Genomic DNA, 23595 nt, shown 5'->3' on the forward strand with positions numbered 1-23595 from the left:
TACATATAGCAGATGGTACTGTGCTGTACATCAGCAGACAGTAAAACAAAAGCCTTTTTAAAATTACTTATTTAGGGCCATTATTTCATCACTGAAAATTTAACCTATTGGGAAAATGAACCCATAGACTCTAAAATTAAAAACAGAAATCGCTGAAGTTACTCTGGCAGCATCTATGGAGTCAGAGAAGGAGTTAATGTTTCAAGTCCAATAAGAGCCTTTAAGTATCATCATATTGGACACGAAATATTACTTTCTTCTATGTTTCACAGATGCTGCCAGACTTGCTGAGTTTCTCCAGCATTCTCTGTTTTTATTTCAGATTTCCAGCATCTGCAGTATTTTGCTTTCATTATAGCTTAAGGTAACAACAATCATCTTAATCAGAATCTCTCTCATGTCCACCAAGAAAAAATAAAAGCAAGCATACGCATGGAGAGTTCTATGAGGTAGTGGTGAGCAGACATAACAACACAGACTAAACGGCCCATTCCTATGTTGTACATTCAATATTATGCTGTAAGGCCATAGGATGTAGGAGCAAAAGCAAGCCATTCAGTCCATTGGGTCTGCTTTGCCATTCAAATGAGATCATGGATAATCTATTAATCGTCAATTCCACTTTTGTGCCTTTTCCCCATAATCCTCAATTCCCTTACTGATTAAAATCTGTCTACCACGGAGGGCTGCTGAGGTCAGGTCATTAAGTACATTCAAGGCTGAGATAAATAATTCCACAAACTCACTTCCCTCTGAGAGAAGTAATTCCACCTCATCTCAGATTTAAATGGGCAACGCCTTACTGTGGAAGGATGTCCTCTGGTCTCAGACTCTCCCACAAGGGGCAACAACCTCTCTGCATCTACCCTGTCAACTCCCCTCTGTCTCTTGTATGTTTCAATTCATAGCAGGGAGACAAAACAAAATGGACTGCAGTATTACAACCATTTGATTGCCTCAATAACTAGCCCTAGTATATTGACCCATGAGCCCATATTATATTTACTCACTAATATTAATTTTGGAGATGAACCTTCGCACAATGTTATTCATATTAAGGGGATGCTTCCTATTTTCTAAACAGTTTATGCCCATAACATTGTGACCAGTTTCTCTTTTCCTAGATTCTGAAAGTTGAACCTGTAATATTAACTAGTCAATTAAAGTTTACCATGGACACATGTATGTGAAGGTTATGGGGGAAACTTAGTCTGTCGTAAAGGCATGAAATTATCTTTGATAGTCAGAAGAGCTATGCACTAGCAAAACCATTCCTTGGGGTTAGAGGGGAGTTTGACAAATGGCACTTCACTGTAATGGCACAATATTTCTCTTTAATATTGGAAGGGAATCACAAAAATGCAGCAAATGCAAAGACAGTGGGCTGCACTAGTTGGGAATAGTAACTGTTATGCTACTTGTAACCCAGAGACTGTGTATTTAAAGTTTGGTCTAAAACATTGTGAATTTTCTGACTGAAAAGATTACATTCCTGCTCAGACTGTACATGTTAAGGTGATGGAGAACCTTCAAGTCAAAGCAGAATTTTAGCATCGAAGCCACAATTGTCACAACCCTCACTCTACTTTAAACAGACCTCATCCCTTCAACAGAACTCGGAACCAAACCATAATTCATTCATGAAAACATTTCCTGGTAAAACGAGCGGTGCCAAGAATTTATCAATATTAAAAATAGCCCTTCCACAGCATATTACGAAACACAAATGGAGAGTTAAGAAAAAATGCGATCAACTCACTAATGAAGGAATCGTCCATCCTGCTCACATAGCAAATCTCCCCAAGTCACTGTATAAGCAGCAGAAGCAGGTATTTCCAAGAGACAGAATGACAACACATTGCACTTGTCTACATTAGCGGTCAGGCTGCAGCTGCTGAGATCAGTGCATCACACTGTGACAATAACACATATCTAACATGCTTCGTGAAAGCTATGAAGGAGCCAGGCATTCAGATCCTCTAAAGTAGATCAGCTTACCACCACGTACAGATAGAAGGACAGATTGGGTGACTCCAAAAGGGGATATCACCCATCGCAACACTGACTCATCTCCTACTTAAGCCAGCACTCAGCATTGCAAGCTCTCTAATGCATGACATTATACTTTAGGCGATGTGTGTGTCACAGTTTACAACTAATTTGCGGAACGGCTAATTCATAATAAGAATTGTCTCTTTACTTTCAACATGCTGTTCTCCTTAACGCTTCTAACACCCACCCTTACACAGTTGTAAGTCAATTTCCCCCAGCTAAGTTTCTGAAAGTGAAAAATTCCCCAAATAAAAGGACTTGTTCCTTCTTGTTCAGCCATTATTACTTCAAAGAATCCTGGGATGGGGTTAGAAAGGGGCTGACTCGTGCTATAATTTTCCGGCGCTCTCACCTGACTTAGGTGGTTTATATTCGGATTAGCTCAACTGTGACTGAATATTTCCCTCAGCAGTAAGTCTGCAACAAAATAATTACTCCAATAAGATGACAATTTTTCACTCAAACCTACAAAGGCATTACAGGTTAAAAACAGGCATATAGGAAAGCAGAAAACACTCATGCTATATACATCTTTCACGGTCTTAAATCCCATTCACTAGTTTCCTCCACTCTGATTCCCATTCCCCAACAAACAATGAATTAAAAATCCTCTCCACCTTTTGCTTATATTCCACATTACCTTTGCAAACTCTTCTGGCCACATTCGCCCTTTGTACCTGTTGCTCTTCCAGTTCCGCTTTACAATATGTTTTTCTTGTCCTGTGGCAGAAGATGTTGCAGTCGTTACGATCCTGCACTTCTAAATCTTTCCTGAAACTCGCGATCTATCCCTGACCATATCTTAGGCCATTCCACATCAATTACAAGTCTCAGTAGCAAAGGTGTTCACCTTTCGGGGCAACATCAAAGAGTTGAATTGTGATGACAGTCGCGACGAGTGAATCCCTCCCCGTCCCCCCCCTCCCATCCCAGCACTAAACCCAGCATTATTCCGAATGCCAAAGCCACTCCCAGCACCAGCACCATTTCCAATGTCACTCCCTACACTAATCCTAAAACCATTAACTATGCCATTCCCACACAATCAGCCTGACTGTGAATTTTGTTCCATGCTACTTAAAAAATTTAAGTGCCTCACAAATCAACTTTCCTTGTTTCATTAAGGCCATACACTATAAAGTCTCGTTTCGAAGTGAGGTGCGTTATTATTGTTGATGACATATGTGTTTTAGAAAATCCTGATATGGGAAGGTTAGATTAAAGTTGAGGACTGTCAAAGCCACATTTGTAAAGAAACAATCCTATAGAGACAGATGTTCTGGAGAATGGCTGTCATTTGTCCATTGCATTGAGTACATTTCCTCAAGCAATCGTGGTAATATGACACACCAACTGCTTTCCTGCCCTATTTTGGGCAGCTGGTATTAACACTAGATGCTGGGAGGTCAGGTGTAGCATAACCAGAGAGAAAGGAAAGGGACAGTCCCTTTCGCCTGATTTAAAATTATGCCCCAACTTCAGCTGAAAAACATACCCTTCCAGAGCTGGAAAATATGTTGGATTTGAGTGTGTTGGCTCTCGGTGGGAGGTTATTAGTTTAATGCCAATTTTCCACCAAACTTTAGGCAGCTTTCATGTGCAATGGTGACTCTGCGAAAACTGTTTTGGGGAAAATCCTGAAAGCTGGAAGGGAGAAGCAAAGACTTGTATTTGCATGGCACCTTTCACCAGTTCAGAACCTCCCAAAATGGCTGAAAGGCAATCAAGTACCTCTGAAATGTAATAATTTCAGAAAGGTGGTAGCCAATTTATACCCAGCAAAAATCCACAAACCACAATGATGGAATGATCAGATACTTCTCAGTGATGCTAGATGAAGGGTAAAATGGGAGAACTACTCTACGCTTCTTTGAAATTGTGGCCTAGGGTCTTTTACTTCCATCTGAAAGGATAGCCCATCTGAAAAACAGCACTCTGACAGTGCAGGAATCCCTCAGTAACGTAGGTTAGGTGTTCAAGTTTTTCAAGTGACGCTTGAACCTACAAACGTTTTGGCTCAGAGCCAAGTGAGCTACCACCTCTATTCAACAAGAGTGAAAAGGCAAAGAACTAGAGGTGACAGGACAAGGGGGTCATTACTGAAATGCGGCTTGCCCGTTTGCCAGCTGATCAGCAGAGCCAAAGTGGATGAGAACTTTGGATAACATTTGATGCCATTGTTGAATTTTTAGTCAGGCTTTTAAATGGAAAACCAAAACCTCTGCCTGAGGCAGGCGTCTGTTTAAATACAAATTAGTGTCCTGCAATAGCTAGGACCTGGTTTGCAATTTTCAATGAGCGGGGTCATGTATGCTAAGCTGTTTGCATCAGGACAGTGAGTAGTCACACCAGTGGTCCATCAATCTGGAATTTATGATGGTGGCTGGAAATTATGGGGCTCAAAAGGTGAAAGTGTCTTGCTCTGAACCCCACAAAATTAAAGCCAGCTCTTTAAAATCGTGAACTGCAGATGCTAACCCTGCTTCAGTGCTTTCAGCTCAGACGTTAAATTGAAATGAAGCTCAGTCCTGAAGATGTCCTGCCGATGGTGGTGGCTGTGGACAGGCATAAAGCCGTAATCTTCGGAACAAAGTTAATAATTACCGACAAAGTAGCAAACTGTTCCCTCCACATCCTCAAACAAAAAAAAAGTCCTAATACTATTTATTATTCAAACAGGCTCTGACATAACTGTGCTGCTCAAAGGACAACAGTAGGTTTGAGGGGGAATTAATAAGAAAAGGTCAGTCAGTCTGAGAACTAGGAGCCTTAACTTGATTGTTTATTACGTTATAACATAGGATGTTGCGCTGAATTTTATTTCAAATTACTGTATCTATCAAGTGCAGTAAATTTACCTCAATGACCTCAAACATCTCTTTGACTGGTATTCAATGCTACTGAATTCTGTGTCATTCTTTTCCACAGAATTAATGTTAACTCTTTGACTAATATTTGATGGCACATCTTTGTGATTTTGAACAAGGACCTTTTACAGGAAATAGAGGAGACATAGACACTCTACACATACAGAGCTTAGTTTCTGTCCAGATCAATAAGCAGCAACGCACCAATGTTCTTCTACCAGAGCCTTCCAAACCAAATGACTGCTACCACCTATTTGGGCAAGGGCAGCATGCACATGGGAACACCACTGCCTGCACGTTCCCATCCAAACCACACATCATCCTGACTTGGAACTGTATCACTGTGCCTTTACTGGGTCAAAATCTCCCTTTCTAACAGCACTGCCAGTGTAGCTACACCCCAAGGACTACAGTAGTTCAAGGTAACATTCCACCACCTTCTTCTGGGTGATCAGAGATTAGCAATAAATTCTGGCTCAGCCAGTGACACCTACATCCCATGAACAAGTTAAAAAAAAGGCATAGAATTTGAATAGGAAAGAAACATGGGGCTGAATCTTGTGGGTTTTTTTTGGCTGTGGGGTTGCATTGAGGTTTTTTTTGGTGAGGGTGGGCCTTGTTCACCATGAGTTCTAGCAAGACTCGTCACTGTATTTTACCAAACTCGCTTCATTAACTTCATTAACAAGCTTCACCACCCACCTACTATGGTATCCCTTACGTATGATTCGAACCCCATCTTACCACACACCATTCCCTCAATAACTCACCACAGCCAGGGTATCTGAGAATTAACCTGGCATTTTTAAAAGGCTGTTGTACACACCCAGACAGGCATCGTCATTCTGGAGCTTCTGTACACAGTACTGACGAATGCCCCAGACGTGGCACACAATGGGAATGTGGCACCCTGCTTTGCCACCAGCGAGCTAGTGGATAGAACAGTTCACAGGCAGGATGTCAGTGGAAGCCACAGCACCAGACCATGCCAGCCTGGTCCGTGCTTGCTCCTCTCGGGTCAGTGCAGTCTCAGAGTTGTAGGAAGGAGGTCACTGTCCTTCTCCACTCCTCCAGGCTAAGAACCACCTTCTTCTTGCTGATACCCCACACTCAGTCTCTTTCTCCTTATTGTACCGCTCTCATTACTGTCTGCAATGTCTTCCCCACTCACTCTCACCCAACCTCCCACCCCCTACACCAGTAACCCTGCATGCCCTCTGCTCTGTCAACTCCTCACGCAGGACACCCAAACTTGCGCCTCGCGCCCTCCCCCCACCCAACTACCTGCCCCAAAAGTAACAGCTGTGCCACCCACTTCCATAATCTCCCGTGATACCTGCCCCTCGTTCATTCTGGGAGCAAAACGACCCACAACGGGGAAGGAAGATTCAAGACGGGTGGCGTTCTGCTCCACACTCAGGACAGGATCCGGACTCTGACTGCCCTGACCGTGCCAAGCCCCTACACTGATACCCGAGCCTGCCCTCAACCTATTGTGCCAGGAATACCTGAGAAAAGGGTACCAAACTCGACTGAGGGCTGTTGACAAACTTTCTGGCTTTGTGCTTATGCTAACCAGCAAGGCTGGTATCTCTGGCTGAGAGCTAATATGCACAAAGGCAAGGCAAGGCAGGATTGCTATGAACTCTGGCTCAGAGAAATCAAGTAATGCGTGCAGAGGTGCAGCCTGGCCCACTCCATAAGCTGGGTGCATGTTGCTGAGGACACAGTGTCCTTGCTGCAATGTTACTGTGACAGTCACTGGTGCAGCCCGAAGTGTGAAATTAAGTGGCTCGGAGATTAGCCATGTGGGGCTCTTACAGGCGAGTACATCTTGGCACCCAAATGGCTGATACAGAGCAAACAGTGAGCTGAAATCACCAGCTACCTGCTCTGACCTGCATTTCAACAATTCTCCATGCCGAGCTTGCTCGGGGCATTTGGTAAGGTAGGAAGCAGAATATTAATGTGGTGTGCTGCGGTGTTAACAAAGTGTTTAACAAGCAACAATCCCTCCTGTTTGTTGCTGCCTAGTGAGGAACTTGCCTCAACACTTGGTAAATGCACGAGTTGCTCCCAACATAGACAGAAAATTGCTCCAGCAAATTTTGTCACAAATCTCACCACAGCCCATTTCACTCAGACCCCCTAAGATTCCATCCATTGTCTGCAGCTATGCTGTATCCATTACAATTTCCTTCTTTTTTGTGCCTCAATGTCCTAAAATGTCTGCATTGGAAACATTGGCCTCTAATTTCCTAAAATAATGTTAACAGCAGCAATTTGTAGGCAAAGGGAGTGTCAGAGTTGCAGAACTATATTGCAACGCCTCGTTCATACATTTAAAGCGGCCTATCCTTCTAATTGACTTTGAGAAAAATGTATCCTTTCTTGCACTAATCTCCGGGCTTCTCTTTCAAATCAGATTTCAGATTCACAGCCAGAATATCAGAGAATTCACCATCTTTCATCTGATCTCTTAAATCTGATCCCCTTCAATCAGATTTCTCTAGCTTGTGAAATGCTGTCTCTCGATGTGCATTGCCAGCTTGGCAACCAACACTTACAGTTTAAAACCATTGTCTTGAAATCCCTCTGTTGCTGCAAGCTCCTCTTTACACCCCTCCCACAACTTGCAGCTGGCTCATGTTGGCCTTTCCTGCATCCCCTTCATTCCACCATTGATACCGCAGCCTTCAATTGCCTTGGTCCAACTCCCTTGAATTGTCTCCCTGATTTCTTACATGCCATTCACACTTTCTTTTTCAATAAAACCTTCTCAAAATTGCAGCTAAGCTGTCAATCTGCTCTCCTCGCTCCTGTAGCATCAGCATAGCTTCTTTGATTCCTAACATCCATTTACCCCCTTCATCTGGTGGTTGTCCTATGATATCTCTTGGATTGACAGTGTGGCACTTACTTGTGTTATTGTTGAAGGACTTTCTGCATATTTCCTGCTTTTTTTAAGCAACCGTTGATAAACTGGCTGTAAATCAGGACTGCATTGACAATCAGCAGGGAATAAATTCTCCATCTGTCGGCTGAAATGGAACTGGAATACTGCACATTGATCCTTCCTGTAGTGACCAGGTTTCCAACTGAGGACTTGCTGCTCGGGTTTGATGAGGAGACAAGCATGAGAATTTAGCTGGGACCCTTTAGCATCTGATTTAGGCTGAGTGGTCACCTCGCCACTGGCTCGCTTCATCTTTTGCATGATTCATTTTCAGATGGTATCAAGTCATTACAGCTAGTACAGAGGAGATTAACTAACTTGGTACTCTGGATGGCAAACTTCAGTTACGTGCAGAGACTGATAAATGTCCTTGAACACAGAAGAGAAGATTTAATACGGATGCTTAAAATTGGGAATCATAATAATTGATCCAGAACAGATGCATCTATGGATATGGAGCAAAGGAAGGAAGGATGCAAGGTAGGCACCCGTCATAATCTTCCAATCCTCCTGAGATACAGGAGTGGCACCAGAGGACTGATGGGTGCAAATGTTACAGCAGTGTTCAGAAAGGTGTAAGGGCTTGTCCAATAACCAGAAACCAGTCTATTTGACCTCAGTACAGGGAAAACTTTTAAAAATGATAAGCCAGGACAAAATTAAAAGTCACTTATACAAAGGTGGATCAGTGTCTGAAAGCGAGTTCGGTTTGTAAATAGAAACTTGCATTGATTTAACTTGATTGCGTTTTGGGATGAGGTAACAGAGGCCGTCACTGAGGGACACACAGTTGGTGTATTGTACTAAAGCATACGATAAACTGCCACATCATCTTGCCAACACAGTTAAAGCTCATGGCATTGCTTCCCAGGCATTTCCCTAATTTGACCCCATCTGAAGGCTTGAAAATTGTCACAAATCCCAAATGAGAATCATGAAAGGGATGGGGGAGTGGGGGTGGTTCTGTACAAGTTTGAGACTCTCTGTTAGGACTGGACACAGTTGTTACAATTCTTTCAGAGCTCCATGGTGGCCATTCTCCAATAGGAAAGCTCTCACTTATGGAAGAAGAGGGACAACGGCAGCATGGATACAAAGCTGGTTGAGTGACAGGGAACAGAAAGCAATGGCAAACACTTACTTCATGACTGCAGAAAGATACATAGTGAGGTTCCCCTGGGGTCAGTATTAGAACAACTTTTTTTGTGATTTCTACTGAAGACTATGATTTGTGTGTGTAGGACACAACACAAAATATTTTAAGTATTGCGAGCTGTGAAACGGACAGTGACGCATGTCAAGAGGACATACCATGACTAGTGGAATGGGCAGGGATGTGGCAGATGAAATCTAATACTTAGAAATGTAAAGTGATACATTTTAGTGTGAAGAATGGGAAAAGGCACAATATAAAATAGAGGGCAGAAACAGAGACTATGAACAAATCATTGATGTTGATAGGGAAGGTTGAGAACACTGTTACTAAGATGTAGAGCATGCTGGGCTTTAGAAGTAGAGTACAAAAGGGAGGGAGTCATGGCGAACCTTTATACAACATGGATTTAGCCTAAACTGGCGAACTGTACCCAATTTTGTGGACCGCAATTTGGGAAACTTTAGAGAAGATGAAGAAAAGATTGCCAAGACTGCCTGCAGTGATGAGGGTCTTCAGCTACATAGACAGATCAAAGAAGCTGCGATGTTCTCCTGAGAGTTTGATTGGAGATTTAATAGAGGTGATCAAATTCTTGAGGCAACCGGACAGATTAGACAGCCAGAAACCTTTCCCTTGGGCAGAAGGGTCAAGAACCAGCGGACACTACTTTAAGGTCAAAGCCAAATGGACAAGAAGGACCCTGAGGAAAACTACTTTCATATTGTGGGTGCTTAGGATCTCAAATCCACTCCCTGAGAGTTTGGTGGAGGCAGATTCAATCCTGACTTTCACAAGATAATTAGGTAATTATCTAAATAGGAAAAAAATGCATAGTTACAAGAAAAGACAGAGGAATGAGACTACCAAATATGTTCTTGTGGAGAGCCAGGATTAACATAATGGCCCTTCTTCTGTGGTGTAGCCATTCTATAATTATTTTATTCTTAATCCAAATAAGCACACGTATAACCTTATTACAAAAGGGACTTTCTACACACTGAGAAATTGCTCACATTCATTTATCTGTCCTTGCAGTGTGTTAGCCAGAGGATGAAGCTAATGGACAAACTGTGCTCCATTCTACATCACTATCTGCTGTTGTCATGTCAACCTCCTAAATAGAACTACAAACCTGTGAATGGTGTCCTCTGAACTTTGACTAGTAAAAAGTTCCAAAGTTGCTATCAGAAAAATCACGCTTAAATTATGGCTAATTTTCAGTAATTTTATAAACAAAACTCCAAATATACAAATGTGCTGCGGTGATGAGATGTACCTTGACTTTACTACCACAGAATATTTATGCACATAATTATGCACTTACAATAGTTTAATTAACATCAGAATATTTTTCTTTTAATGTTATTCTTTCAGTAAAATAACACAACTGGGCTTATTTGGACTTGCCTGTGAGGCAAATTAGCTTTTATTTTCATGTAAATCTACACCAGAATATTTTACCCTTGAAGCACATTTCAAACATAATAAATGGCCATAAAAACATCGAGCAGCAGCATGTTTCATGGTTAGTTATACGCAGTTCCATATAAAGTCTGATAAAGTGATCTGAAGCAGATTGTACAAGCTATTGATCACCCTCGGTGCACAGTTGATAATGAATAGATGCAAGCATTAATCAACGAGCTTCACCAGCAACCAAACCACCAGAAGACCACCTTTAGAAGAATCTGCATAGGCAAAGGGTGCCACTCAACAGCCAATAACATTCCTGTACTTGTGTTGAAGCAGCAGGTCAGGAACTGAGGGTCAGGGTGTATTCTCAATGAAATGAAAAATACATAAACAGGATCTCTTTGCGGGACTGTAGGTTCAGTTTAGCGGCTGTGATCTTTAATATGTAAACATTAGCACTGTTCATTGTTGTCGATTTCAGGGATGGCACAGAACAGTATGTTATGAGAGCACACAGCTGGTCCCACAGTGCAAGAGCTGGCAAACACTCGATGCCGTGTTACCGCCTCACGATCTCAAAGCAAATTCTATTTTGCCCAATTTTAAACAGTTCAAAACAGGCTGCAACACAGCATGGGCAGAATGACAGCACAAAGTTTAGGCAAGAAAGGAAAATGATCAATTTCTGTGTGAACTGTTTTGGCGTGAAGGAGTAACAGCCGATCAGCACAGATTTGTGATTGTTCATGGCTTCAAGGCTCTCTGATGTCTAAAACTATATCCATGCAGCCAAATATGGTAAGGACAGGGCTTGTCATATGAGGCCTTAAACCATAGACTTTTAAAAACAAGAACTTTAAAAGGAGAATAAGATTTTCAGTCCAATCCAAGATCAATAAAATATTTTAATCCATTTGAATGGGACATAAAATTTATATGCCATTGCCTTTAATGGTTGAAAAAGTGAACAATTTTATGATGTGCATTTCCATATATACTAGGGAATGACATGGAGTCCTTACTTAACTTTAATTTCCAAAGTGTCGGTGAAAGGAATCAGGGAGGGTAAAGAGGATACAGATTTAACTAAATTAGTCTCAAGTAATTAAAGGAACTTTACTGGTATCATCAACTTTCAGCCACTTCTCATGACACAATGTTATTCAGGAGGTACAGTCACCCTGGGGGCAGACATTGAAGCAGTAATTCTGTATTTCCAGCAGGGACTCACACTGGTAAGTAACTTGTAAGTTCAAGCTATAACCCACTTCCCTGACCCATGACGCCCTGAGCATGCTTGGGACCAAGGGATTAATCCTTCAGTATTAAATATGCCCTCCCAAGACATTATAATGATTTTCCCCATTCATGACTTTGTCACAATGTTTGTTACACAGGTGCTCTGGAAAATTTAAAACGTGCCCTTAATACAAAGATTGAAATTTTTCCAAAACACTTTTTTTGTAAAGAGTGATGAATTCCTCTGAGCATCTGTAAACAATGAAAGCCCAGAGGAGAAACTGGAGCGGATGGAAACTGCCACCCATTCTCTTGAAGTCTCCTGGCATCATCCCTAAACATGCTGTCAGTATTTCGCATGGATTTTGGGCACATTGGGTAAGCTCACCTTAGCCTGGCAGTGCAGTATTGATACAGTATTTTACTAAGCATTAAATGGACAACTAATGCTAAAGAAACATTTATCTGGGACTGCTACAATTCCATGCCTGCCACGTTTTGTCAATTGCTGTGTCTTCCAGAACCCATTCTTTGAAGATGCAAAACTTTCACCACCTTCACGAACTGGCACATGAATACTCCAAACTAGCACCAATAGTACAGGGCACAATTGGCAGAAACTCCAGTGGTAAAATATAGCCAATCTTGTTTCTTTCTATGACAGCTGCATGTCCCAAATTGGAAACGATAGCAAAATAACATACAATGACAGCCATGTGATAACTAAGTGATAACTAAGAGCTGAAACACAGTCTCCACCCATCCAGTCAACAATACCTGGGTCACGGACTTGCAACTCTCCTCTTATTAAACAACGCCCATGCCAGATGGCATATGTCAACTTACCCAATTCTTACCATCTCATGGCACAGACTTCAGTCTGTGCGGAATGCACACATTGTAATGTATCAGGAGGTAACCACTTCATGTGCTAGAAGTTTGCAGAACCTTGACACCAGCAATGGAAGACAAATTGGGAAACTGGGATGAAGAAAGGGTTAATTTAAAGACATCGGGAGTGTTTCCTTCAAGTCAGGTGGCTAAAATAATTTTGGTTTTACCTCATAAAATGAAGCCTTTTAAGGGGGGACATGCACACAGATACCGTGAGTGGATGTACTCAACTTCACTGCCAACCGCTTTATTAAATCCTGCTTGTAGCATCTTGTTCTGTCTCACAGTGTGGCCCAGTGAGGAAGATGCCAGCTTAAAAAGTTATTAACAGCAGCTCATGAACTAACTGATTCAGTTGGAATTTTATGCATAATACCAAGGAAGGTCAAATGAACAACTGGGAGACGTGAAACAGTTCAGTCTAAACCCCCTATAAGAAATAGAGTTTAGCATTCACACATTGCATATCTTCTTGTAGTCCGCCTTGCAAATAGTAATATCAGCCTCTTCTATTCATCCTTGGGTAGCACACAGCCAGAAATAATTCACTCATCCACTGATCAATCTAATGTGTTTCACGACTTACAAATAAACTAATCCTTAACCCCTTCAACATTCTTTTGAAGCCTGTAATGTTTTGATCTCAACATTTTCAGTAGATGAAAATGTCACCACTTGCACATACTAAAAAAAATTCTTAAATAAACCCGCAATGGAATGGAATGGATTTCATCTGCCACTTATTAATAGGAAATCGAAGGCTCCTTTGTTCTGTTTAGCTTCAGTAGAACTAAACTGCACCTTTAGTAGAATTCCTAATTAACGCCAGAAACACTGTCAGCCAGTTTGAGAAATCTACCAGTTGGATGCTTTCGGCAGCAACCCACTGAGTACAGGCAAGAAAACTAAATAACAAATAAGAAATAAAACCCCCCAAGAGGGAGCCACTGATTCCGACAGAAGAGACACATTGTAGGATTATTCTTTGCAACGTCAATGCTTGAACAGGAAGAGTTCATTTAAATTCCTGTGTTAAAATTCAGAAATTGTTATTATTGTAGAACAACACAATGCAACAAAGTCAAATGTAAAAACATTGCCTGAGCTGTCAATATAAACAAACAGACTCACATCCCCTCAAATGCTCATACTTAGCATTGGGGAGAAAGCACATTTTTCTGCCGCACTTACCTTTAAGCATCGCTCTGCCAGTGGGCACCCCTAAAGGACTTGGTAGTGCACTCCTTGCCCCGGTGGCTACAGTTGCTTCTAGCAGAGCACCAGCCACGTGGTCAGAAACTGCAGTCCTGTGTAGGGTGGCACGGAGCTCAAGCACAGAGGCATGGACACACAGTTTCATGCAGGTCCCACCTCCACAGCTTCTGTAGACAACTGCTGAAGCCAAGATCTTTCTTGATGGATGCAGGAGGTAATCGAGTGACTCTGCTGCCCCTGCCTCTCTCAGTGCATTATAAACCTGCAAATAATAATATCGACAGGTCATTGCACAATGTCAATGGAAAAATTGATTGTTAAATAAAACTGAAGATGCTGTCAAACAGATTCCATTTTATACAGATTGAAGAAACTAAAAAGGTATAAAGAATTGTGAAATAATGTACATGACTGAGATCCAGCTTATTGATCCTCAAGAGAAGTGTAACGTTATTTATTTTTGTTATCTTCCTTAGCAATTACATGTCAGCACTAACATATTACCTCTTCAACTATTTAACATTGTCTTTGCTGCATTGCCTCTGAGCATCTCTAACTCAAATGTTAGAATCTTGCAACCTTACATGTAAAATGCACAGAGACTCAAACTGAAGTACAGAGTAATTGCCACAGCAGACCTACACTAAACCAGTTCCCACAAAGTGTTCGCGGGTTACTCTCCCACTCCACTGTAAAAAGACACAGACTCTTGGGATTTTTCAATGACATTCCTGACAAATTTGGTCAAGACTGAATAATCCAAATCCTTGTCATTTTATTTCTCTGTGCAACTCTGTGTGGTAACATTTTTGTATTATATCCAAAGGGTAAAAGCAATGAAATACTTAGCAATTTGTTTATACAAAATATATTTCTTTTAAAAAAACTGCCAAATAACTCATTTGGTCTAAACAAAGTTATTTGCATCCATTTAAGTTAGAAATCTAACCAACGGATGAGGAATGTTACTAAGGTTACACAGTTTTTGCTACAAGTGTGCACATGACTTAAAACGTACAAATTAGACACCAACATTGAGTGGAGAGTTCTGAACAAAAGATGTTTTATTGTTAAACCTATTCATTTCATTATTATTTTTGTTCCGGAAATCTGAAAGCACATCCTTGAAAAATAATATGCTTAAAGCAGATCTGACCCATCATGAAATAAAAGTGATAAATGGGTTTTTTAGGCACATCCAAATTGGGCTTTTGGGAAATTGCGTACGCATGTGTTTGACATCTGTTCTAAATGTTATACAACAATACACAGTAAATTCTTTGAGATTACATTCAGAATAGACTAGTTTGACCAGTTACAAAATCATAGCATCATACATGGTGTCTAAAGTAAAATCACGGTAATCCCAGAGGACCATGGGGCAGTGCTCCCATTTGAGAGACAAAGACAACTGGTGGTGATTTAACCTGAGGGTCACCATGCCTCAGCCGAGGGGGAGAGGTTGAGAAGGTGGTCCTTCATGGTGACCTCAGCTGGAGTAGGAGTTGAACCTGTGCTGTTAGAGTCACTCTGCTTTGCAAAACCAGTCATTCAGCCAACTGAGCTAAGTGACCCAACATGCTCTGTACGTATTTTCCAAATCAACCTGTTCAGGGGTGTTAATATACACCTCTGAAGCAGGTGGGACTTAAACCTGGGCTTTAAAAGTAGGGACACTAACACAATATTGTAAAACAAGGATGCATTTGCAACACACACACACACACACACACACACACACATATACACACATATACACACAGTGTTAATCATCGTTGGAACATTCCAATTGGAGTAGCTAGGTGGTAAAGTGGGTGACCTTGCTGCTTTAAGATGGGTGGCTGAACTGGGTAGAATTCTGTCCTATCATTTCTGGGAATTGTCTGAATCCAGCCTGGGATGATGGATTTAAAGTCTCCCAGTTCTAGATGTGCACAAACCAATGTGGAATGAATTCAGGAAGTCTCAACTCACAAACAGCTCAGCTCACAGGCCCTTGAGGAAATTGTGGGTGTAGGGAGTGATTGTTTGGGAGCAAGGATACACTTTATTGGCTGGAACAAAAAGGAATTGACTCTGCGCCTAACTAGCGCTACATCCAAAATTGATACTTGTCCCAAAAATTGAAAAGCTGAAAAGAAAAAACGAACTATGGATGCTGGAAATCAGAAACAAATAGACTACAATTGTTGGAAAAACTCAGCAGGTCTGGCAATATCTGTGGACAGAAAGCGTTGGCAATGTTTCGGGTCCAGTGACCCTTCTTCAGAACCGAAAAACCGACTCCTTTTCCAACATCTACAACTCACATCTCAATCAACAAAAAAAACCTCTTTAAATGAAGCGAACAAATAGGATAACGTGAATGGCGCATGATGCTGTTAACCAACACCACAAAGGTAGTATATGCTCCAAATATTAAAAGCCCCAATTTCTTATAAGAAGGTACTCAATGCCACCTGGCTGAGGTATTGTTGGCAGCTGATAACTAATAATTACCCTCTGTACACTGTCATTCAGAGCTGCACTCACGTTGGCGAAGAAAATGCTATTAACTCCCACAAAAGCTGCCATTATCTTCATCTCACACCGAGCTAACAGCGTTCAAAAACGAGACCAACAATGACTCATTGAAAAATACCAAAAGCCAACTTTAAAAATCCCAGTAAGATTTCCTTAATGTACAGAGCAATTAGATTATATTACTTTAGCGAGCTGCACTAATTGAGTTGAGGTTAATAAAATCAGAACACTGGGATCAGACCACCAACACAGTGCTAATTACATATGTACGTTTAGTTTAAATGTACACAGGGACCTGGGAAATATAACGGAGTTAGGACACCACTTTATGCCCCTAGATTCCAATGCAGTTTAGATGGTGGGATATGCCTTATTGTTTGCTTTTTTTGCTAGAAGGGGCCCACATGCTTGATTATCTCAGATCAGCGCCCAGCTAGAATCCAAAAGTAGAGAATACGACCCTACTTTATCATTACTTGAATGATCTGTGGTATATTCAGACAGAGTGAACAGATTTCTAGATATTAAAAGGTATCCTTGGATATGGTGATCGTGCAGTAAAATGGTGTTGAAGTAAAAGATCAGCCCTGACCCTGTGAAATAGCACAGCATGCTCAACGGGCCAAATGGTCTGCTTGCATTTCCCATGTTCCTGCTACAATCTAAATCAAAGTTGTTGTGAACCCCCAGTTTAGTGCCGGGAAATAAACTAGCTACACAGTGTAATCCCACTTACCAACACCAGGTCCATAGCGTTATAGGTTACAGCAGTCCAGGTGCAGATGGAGGTTACTTTAAATTAAATTACAGATTTCCACCTCAACCACCAACTGCCCAGCGAAATCCAGGTGCTCACCAGCCTCTGGACTTTTCCTCTATTCCTTAGATCAATCACCTGAAATCTGTGCTCCCCGGTAACTGACTTCTGATCATAGATCATAGAATCCCTACAGTGTGGAAACAGGCACTTTGGCCCAACAAGTCCACACCGACCCTCAGAGCATCCCACCCAGACCCATCCCCTTATTACCCACCTAACCTACACATCCCTGAACACTATGGGCAATTTAGCATGGCCAATCCACCGAGCCTGCACATCTTTGGACTGTGGGAGGAAACCGGAGCACCCGGAGGAAACCCACGCAGACACAGGGAGAATGTGCAAACTCCACACAGACAGTCGCCCGAGGGTGGAATTGAACCCAGGTCCCTGGCGCTGTGAGGCCGCAGTGCTAACCACTGAGCCACTGTGCTGCCCCCAAATTCCGCTAGGGGAATCAAGCCTTCCCTGCCCACTTTATCCTAAGCCCCTCAGTATTTTGCACGCCTCAATTATATCACCCCTCCAGCCTCCCCAAATGCATGATTACCCGGACTGACTTCTATTTGCCATTTTTTCCCAACCACTCAACCAAACCACTGATATCAATCAATGGTTGGCCAGTCATCCTCCTCAGCATCAGCCACGTGGTCAATTTTGGTATCGCCTACAAATTTCTCAATTGTGCCTCCCATGTTTAAGTCTAAATCATTAATATATCCCACAAACAGCAAAGGGCCCAAACTAAGCCCTCTGGAATATGACAGGAAATGGGTTTCCAATCGTAAAATCATCCATTGACCATTACCCTTCCCTTCCTGTAACTGAGCCCATTTTAGATTCAAGGTGACACATCATCCTTTACCCCACCACTTTTATTTCTCTGACCATGCTGTCTGTATTCTCTTAGTAAGACAGGACCTTCCCTTAACGAAACCATGCTGGCTGTCCCTGATTAATCTGTGCCTCTTGAACTGAGTTACTTCTATCTCTCAATATTGATTCCAATAACAGACCCACCACTGATGTCAGGCTGACTGGTTTATAATTATTTGCTCTATCACATGCAGCCCTTTTCGAATAATGACACAACATTCATAGACCTTTAGCGCCCTGGTACCTCTTTGGTATCTAGTAAGGATTGGAAAATAATCCTTAGAGTACCCGTGTTTGCTCCTTGGTTTCCTTTAGCAGTCTCAGGTACAATTCACCCAGCTCTGGTGATTAGCCAGTGTCTCCGGTATTTCCCTTCTCATACTGCTTATTTTATCTAATATTTCACACTTCTCCTCTTTAACTAAAATATCTGCATCATCCCTCTCTTTTGTGAAGGCAGAAATAAAATAATCATTCAGAAGCCTGCCCACATCTTCTGCATCCATGCCAAATTACCAAATACCTTTCTGATAGGCCCAACGTTTTTTTTGTCACCTTCTTGCTTTTCATATACTTTTTAAAACAAAAATAAAACCTCATCAGGAGATCTTATGGGTACGATGGTAGTGTCCCTACCTCTGGACCAGGTGGTGTGTAGTAATGTCTTCAAACTGGTTGATTAGAAACATATCTACTGTACACCCACTTTTCTTCATTCCCTCTCTATCCTGCCTGAAAACTCTATAACCATGGATGGTAAACTGCCATCTTTCGCCTTCTTTAAGCCACATTCCTGTTTGAGTAATGGTATCATGCTACCACATGTCTCACTATGCCTTCAGCTCATCAGCTTCCCTCACTACACTCCTTGCATTTACATATCATACTTGTTCATACTGACAATTCTTTGTGTTGTGTATTTTTAAACCCCTGCTTCCTCTATACTTTCAGAGTCATTCATTTAGTTTTGCCTCTCATTCCCTACTCTGACACTGCCCTCTAGTTTCCATTTCCCTGTCAATCTAGTTTAAACCGCTCCCCGATAGTGCTAGCAAATATCCCTGCAAAGGTCCTGTTCAGGTGTGGACCATTGACTTGTACAAGTCCCATCTTCACCTGAACCAGTCCCAATGTCCCAGGAATCTAACACCCACCCTCCTACACCAGCTCTCCAGCCACATGGTCAATCACTCAATACTCGCTAACATGTGGGACTGGAAGTACCCTGAGGATACAGCTTTAGAGGATACAGCCTATACCCTAGGGGCTCATCCACGTTTCTATCTTTGTCATTGGTATCAACATGGACCACAAAGTCAGGCTAAGCACCCTTCTGTGTAATGTCCTGTGACAATTCCATTCATCCTGTATCTTGGTGCCCGGCTGCAGTGAGAGAGATCAAGTGATAAAACAGTTGAAGGTGCAAGGCAAAAGGATATGATAATAGACCAGGAAACCAAAAGATGGGTCTGAGGTGGTGTGAATGGCAATAGTAGAATAACTGCCAAGCTGTCTGAAAAACACAAGCCAGGGATTATGATCTGAAGTTGGTGAACCTGGGACTAGTCCAAAAGTAAAGCATTTAATGTGTTGAATAACTTAGTTAATATTGCTGGAAAGATGATGTGCTGCTCCTTAAGCTTCATTGGAACAGTGCAGGAGAATGACAATAGAGTGGTCAGAGAATTGAAATGACAGATCACCAGGAGCTCAGGGTCAGGCTTGCAGACTGAACAGAGGACATTCCAAAAAGCATTCCAGTCTGAGGTCCCTCCTACATAGAGGAAACCACATTGTGAGCAGAAAAAAAACCAGTCTAGAAAATTGAAAAGTAATTCAATGTTTCACCCAGAGAAAGTGATCAAGAGCCTGGACAGTTTGGTAGAGAGGAAGCAAAAGAGGAGGCAGTGCATTCTCTACATTTCATAAATTACCGCAGTGACTGCACTTTTACAAAGTACTTCCTTGGCTGCAAAGTGCTTTGACAGACTGGGTGGCATTGAAAATTGCTATATAAATACAAATCATTCCTTCCTCTTACACGGAAAGGGTTCCTGAGAAAGACAGGTAAGTATTAGGTTGTCATTGAAGAGTCAGCCAGCCTGTTGCAGCAGAAATGGCCCTTTCTTACCATGTGGAAGTAGGCCACTCTGCCCAGTGAGTCCACACTGACCCTCTGAAGAGGATCTCACCAAGACCCACTCTCCCTCTACGCTATCCCTGTAATCCTGCATTTTACCATGGCTAAGCCACCTATCCTGCACATCCCCGGACACAATGGGCAATTTACCTACCCTGAACATCTTTGGACTGTGGGAGGAAACCAGAGCACCTGGAAGAAACCCATGCAGACACGGGAGGAATGTGCAAACTTTACACAGACAGTCACCCAATGGTAGAATCAAACTCAAGTCCCTGGCACTATGGGGCAGCAATGTTCCCCACTGAGCCACTGTCCTGCCCTAAATATTGGAAGGGGAGGGGTAGACACTGATAATTACAGTGGCTTCCCACTGGAGGTAATGGAAATGGCACAGAGCTGCTTGCAAGGTGAAGCCAGGGATAATCCCACTGTGATCCTGGGGTGGGGTAAGGAGTGAGGGCAGAGATGCACCAAAGTAAACTGGACACAGCATAGGGTCCTATCTAACACAGTGACACTAGTTTCAGGCAATAGAAGTCTTGTACGAGGGAACAGAGGGGACAAAAGGGCCAAAAAAAAGTAAGAAGAAATAATTTCTGCTGGGCAAGAACAGGCAGGTTTGAGATAGCATATGGCATTTCCCATTGTATTAGGTGCAGCATAATAATAGGTACCTACCATCAGGAGGAGCATTATTATACACAAAGCTACTTATTTACATAGAGTCCCACTTTTCCTTCAACTGAAGCACTTGTATAATACTTTCCACAAGGTAGTCAATATTTTGTTACAGCAATTTTCAGCCACTTCAGCAAAGTTGAGCTATCTAACCCTACCAACTTAACCATGCTCACAAGATCACGTGAAAGTTTACAAATCTATAAGTTGTTATTGCCTAAATACTTGCTAAACAGGGTGACCTTCAGTTTTCTAAAGCTTAACAATGAAATCCTGTTGAATCACTGAAGGAGAATTAAAGTCATGAACAAAATGTGGAAGTTTGCCATTTTGGTTGCTACACAGCAACTAATGGAGCTGTCCATTTGGGAAATAACTAAAGGTCAATAAGTTTCTACCAGTATAATGCAGCCAAAATAAAAGGAAACATTTTGATTAATATTTGAAGTAAAGCATTTCCAGGTGGGAATCCTTTACTTCCAGCCAGAAATATAATCAAAAGATATGCATCAAGATAAGAGAAATCGCATAATCACGGAGATTTACTGCAGAAAACCTTTCTCAAATATAATAGCAACACTTTCACATAATCTTGCTGAATCGATTCTATAATGTTGTGACAGAAGAAATCGGAGGTAAAAAAACAGGTTTTGCTGTAAAACTGTTCTTTTAAAACACTTAGAGACAACCATTTATTTATAATTTGCAACTTGAAAAAATATGTACAGTATTTAACAGCAAACAATTCAATCATATTGCACTGGGAAACACCTTGCAAGTGTTAGCTGCCATCTCAGATTCATCTGTTCTTGGCCAACAGAGAGGATTTTCTTCACTTTGTCTGACCACTTTAACAGTTTCCAGTTTCTGAGCACTGCCTGGCTCCTTTGCAGCTTGGATGCCCAATTCTTTCTGTGATGTGAGGTGTGTAAATTAAGATGTGTGATTTATATATATATAAATATCATTTACTTTTGATTTGGATTTTTGCATTTGACTTCGTGGCGCATGGGTTTTCTGTGTCTGAAAGGATTTAATAATTAACTCGTAAGTGTTTTGTAGCCATGGTAATTTCTTTTAAAACACAGTGTAAGGGTAAAACTTTCCACAAAGTAATAGGTGCTTGGTTTGTAAAATTCTCCCAGAAGAAATAGTTGTTCATTAGGCTCCAGTTTAGAAGATGAAGGATTTTTTTTTTCTTTTGATCAGTGGAAATATTCATTGCTTGGAAAAAAGAAGTTTATTTTCTAATTTGAAAGTTCTGCAGGCTGAAACTGAAAGTGTAAAGCATTTGCTCCTGAGAAAGGGAAAGGATGCTCTAGAGTCATTAAAAGTGCATTACCTCAGTGTAAAGAGTTTAGTAATAGTTCCAGACCAGAAGTGTTTGGTTAAAATCTTGAAGGCATTATTTAAAGCTGAGAAAGTTTAACATTAGTTGTATGAAAGCTCTGGGAAGGAGCTATCAGATTCTCAAGTCTGGGAATTGAAGCCACAGTTACATCCTAGAAGGGTAAGATAGGCATGAAATCTCTCAGGTGTGAATATTGTGAAAGGGCACTTTTGGGAGTAATGGGGTTATATTTTTGAGGTTCAAAATCTTTAAATCTGTTATGAGTAAATATAAGTTCATTCTATTTTATCTTCATTTCTTTTGCAGAATAAACTTGTTTATTATTAAAACCAAACATGCTTCATCCTGTGCTTATGTTTCAGCCACCTCCTTTGCAAAACCAAAAGAATCTATCAAGCCAGATTTCAGGCATGGGCTAACATGAGCTGGAATCCTAACACTGCACCTTACATTCACGTGGTCTGATGGTTTCTGCCTGTGCCATCAACGTCACAGAACTGATGTACAATTTGGAGTATCCCAAACATTTGTAGCACCATGTGTTTCTATAAGATTGTCATGATTCAGGACTATGCCTTTATTCAGGGTAATATGGTGGAATAAATGGGATAATGTGAGTGTTTCTGAGTTCTGCTGGTGCTTTCAGAATGAAAGATTAAAGATGGCCCAGGTTGTTTTATTGGGGAGGAGGTCTAAGATATTGACATCTTTGACCAAAACATCTTTGATAACAGTGCACAGACTGGTGGGACTGGGTTGTCGTTCCTGAGGCAGGTAGCTCAAGACGGCAAAGTCCCTGCCTCTGTATGAATTGCCCCTTTATGTGCCAACTTTCACTTCAGGGAGACAGGGACAGGAAAGAAAGAGTGGGTCTGCTAACAGCAGAAGTAGATCAGAGGCTGCCACAGGCCAGCTGAGTGGTGAGGTAGGCTGGTTAACATACCTCAATTCCCTGCGATTTTGTCCCCATTGTTTAGTTACACTTTAGATCCTGTAGGAGACATCCTTCATAGTCCATTCAATCCATGTCACAGCTGTAATTCAAGCCAATCCTTGGATCCCACCCACCCCCATGGCTGCTTATAGACTCCATACCTAGTCAATAGTAACTCCTGACCCCACTCACTCCCCATTGACCCTCCCACCCTGTATCCCAACTCATGATCCTTCCATGCACATTGAACCAGTATAAGCTACATGCAGAATCAAAGAACCCTATCATGACAAAGACAAAGAAATAGCTAAGGAAAAAACACCTTTTCATTACTTTACAGAAAAAACATGGCGTTTCCAAAACTTTATAAAAATGTCAAACAGACCACTAAAGTATCAATAATAGAAGCTTAAAGCACTTGACACCCTTAACCTTGTATAAACAAACAGCAAGACATTAACAAAAGAGATCATGGAGA

General features: G+C 41.6%; 1 protein-coding gene across 1 annotated transcript in view; it reads right to left on the reverse strand.

Moving 5' to 3' along the window:
- plce1 (phospholipase C, epsilon 1) overlaps window positions 1-23595 on the reverse strand; it is a 347723-nt gene that overhangs the window by 139859 nt on the left and 184269 nt on the right. The window contains exon 3 of the mRNA XM_048609167.1: window positions 13769-14054. Coding sequence (XP_048465124.1) covers window positions 13769-14054 — 286 coding nt within the window. The remainder of the gene's footprint in view (window positions 1-13768; window positions 14055-23595) is intronic.

The sequence above is a fragment of the Rhincodon typus genome, chromosome 20, assembly GCF_021869965.1.
Source record: "Rhincodon typus isolate 14 chromosome 20, sRhiTyp1.1, whole genome shotgun sequence".
Classification (NCBI taxonomy): Eukaryota; Metazoa; Chordata; class Chondrichthyes; order Orectolobiformes; family Rhincodontidae; genus Rhincodon; species Rhincodon typus.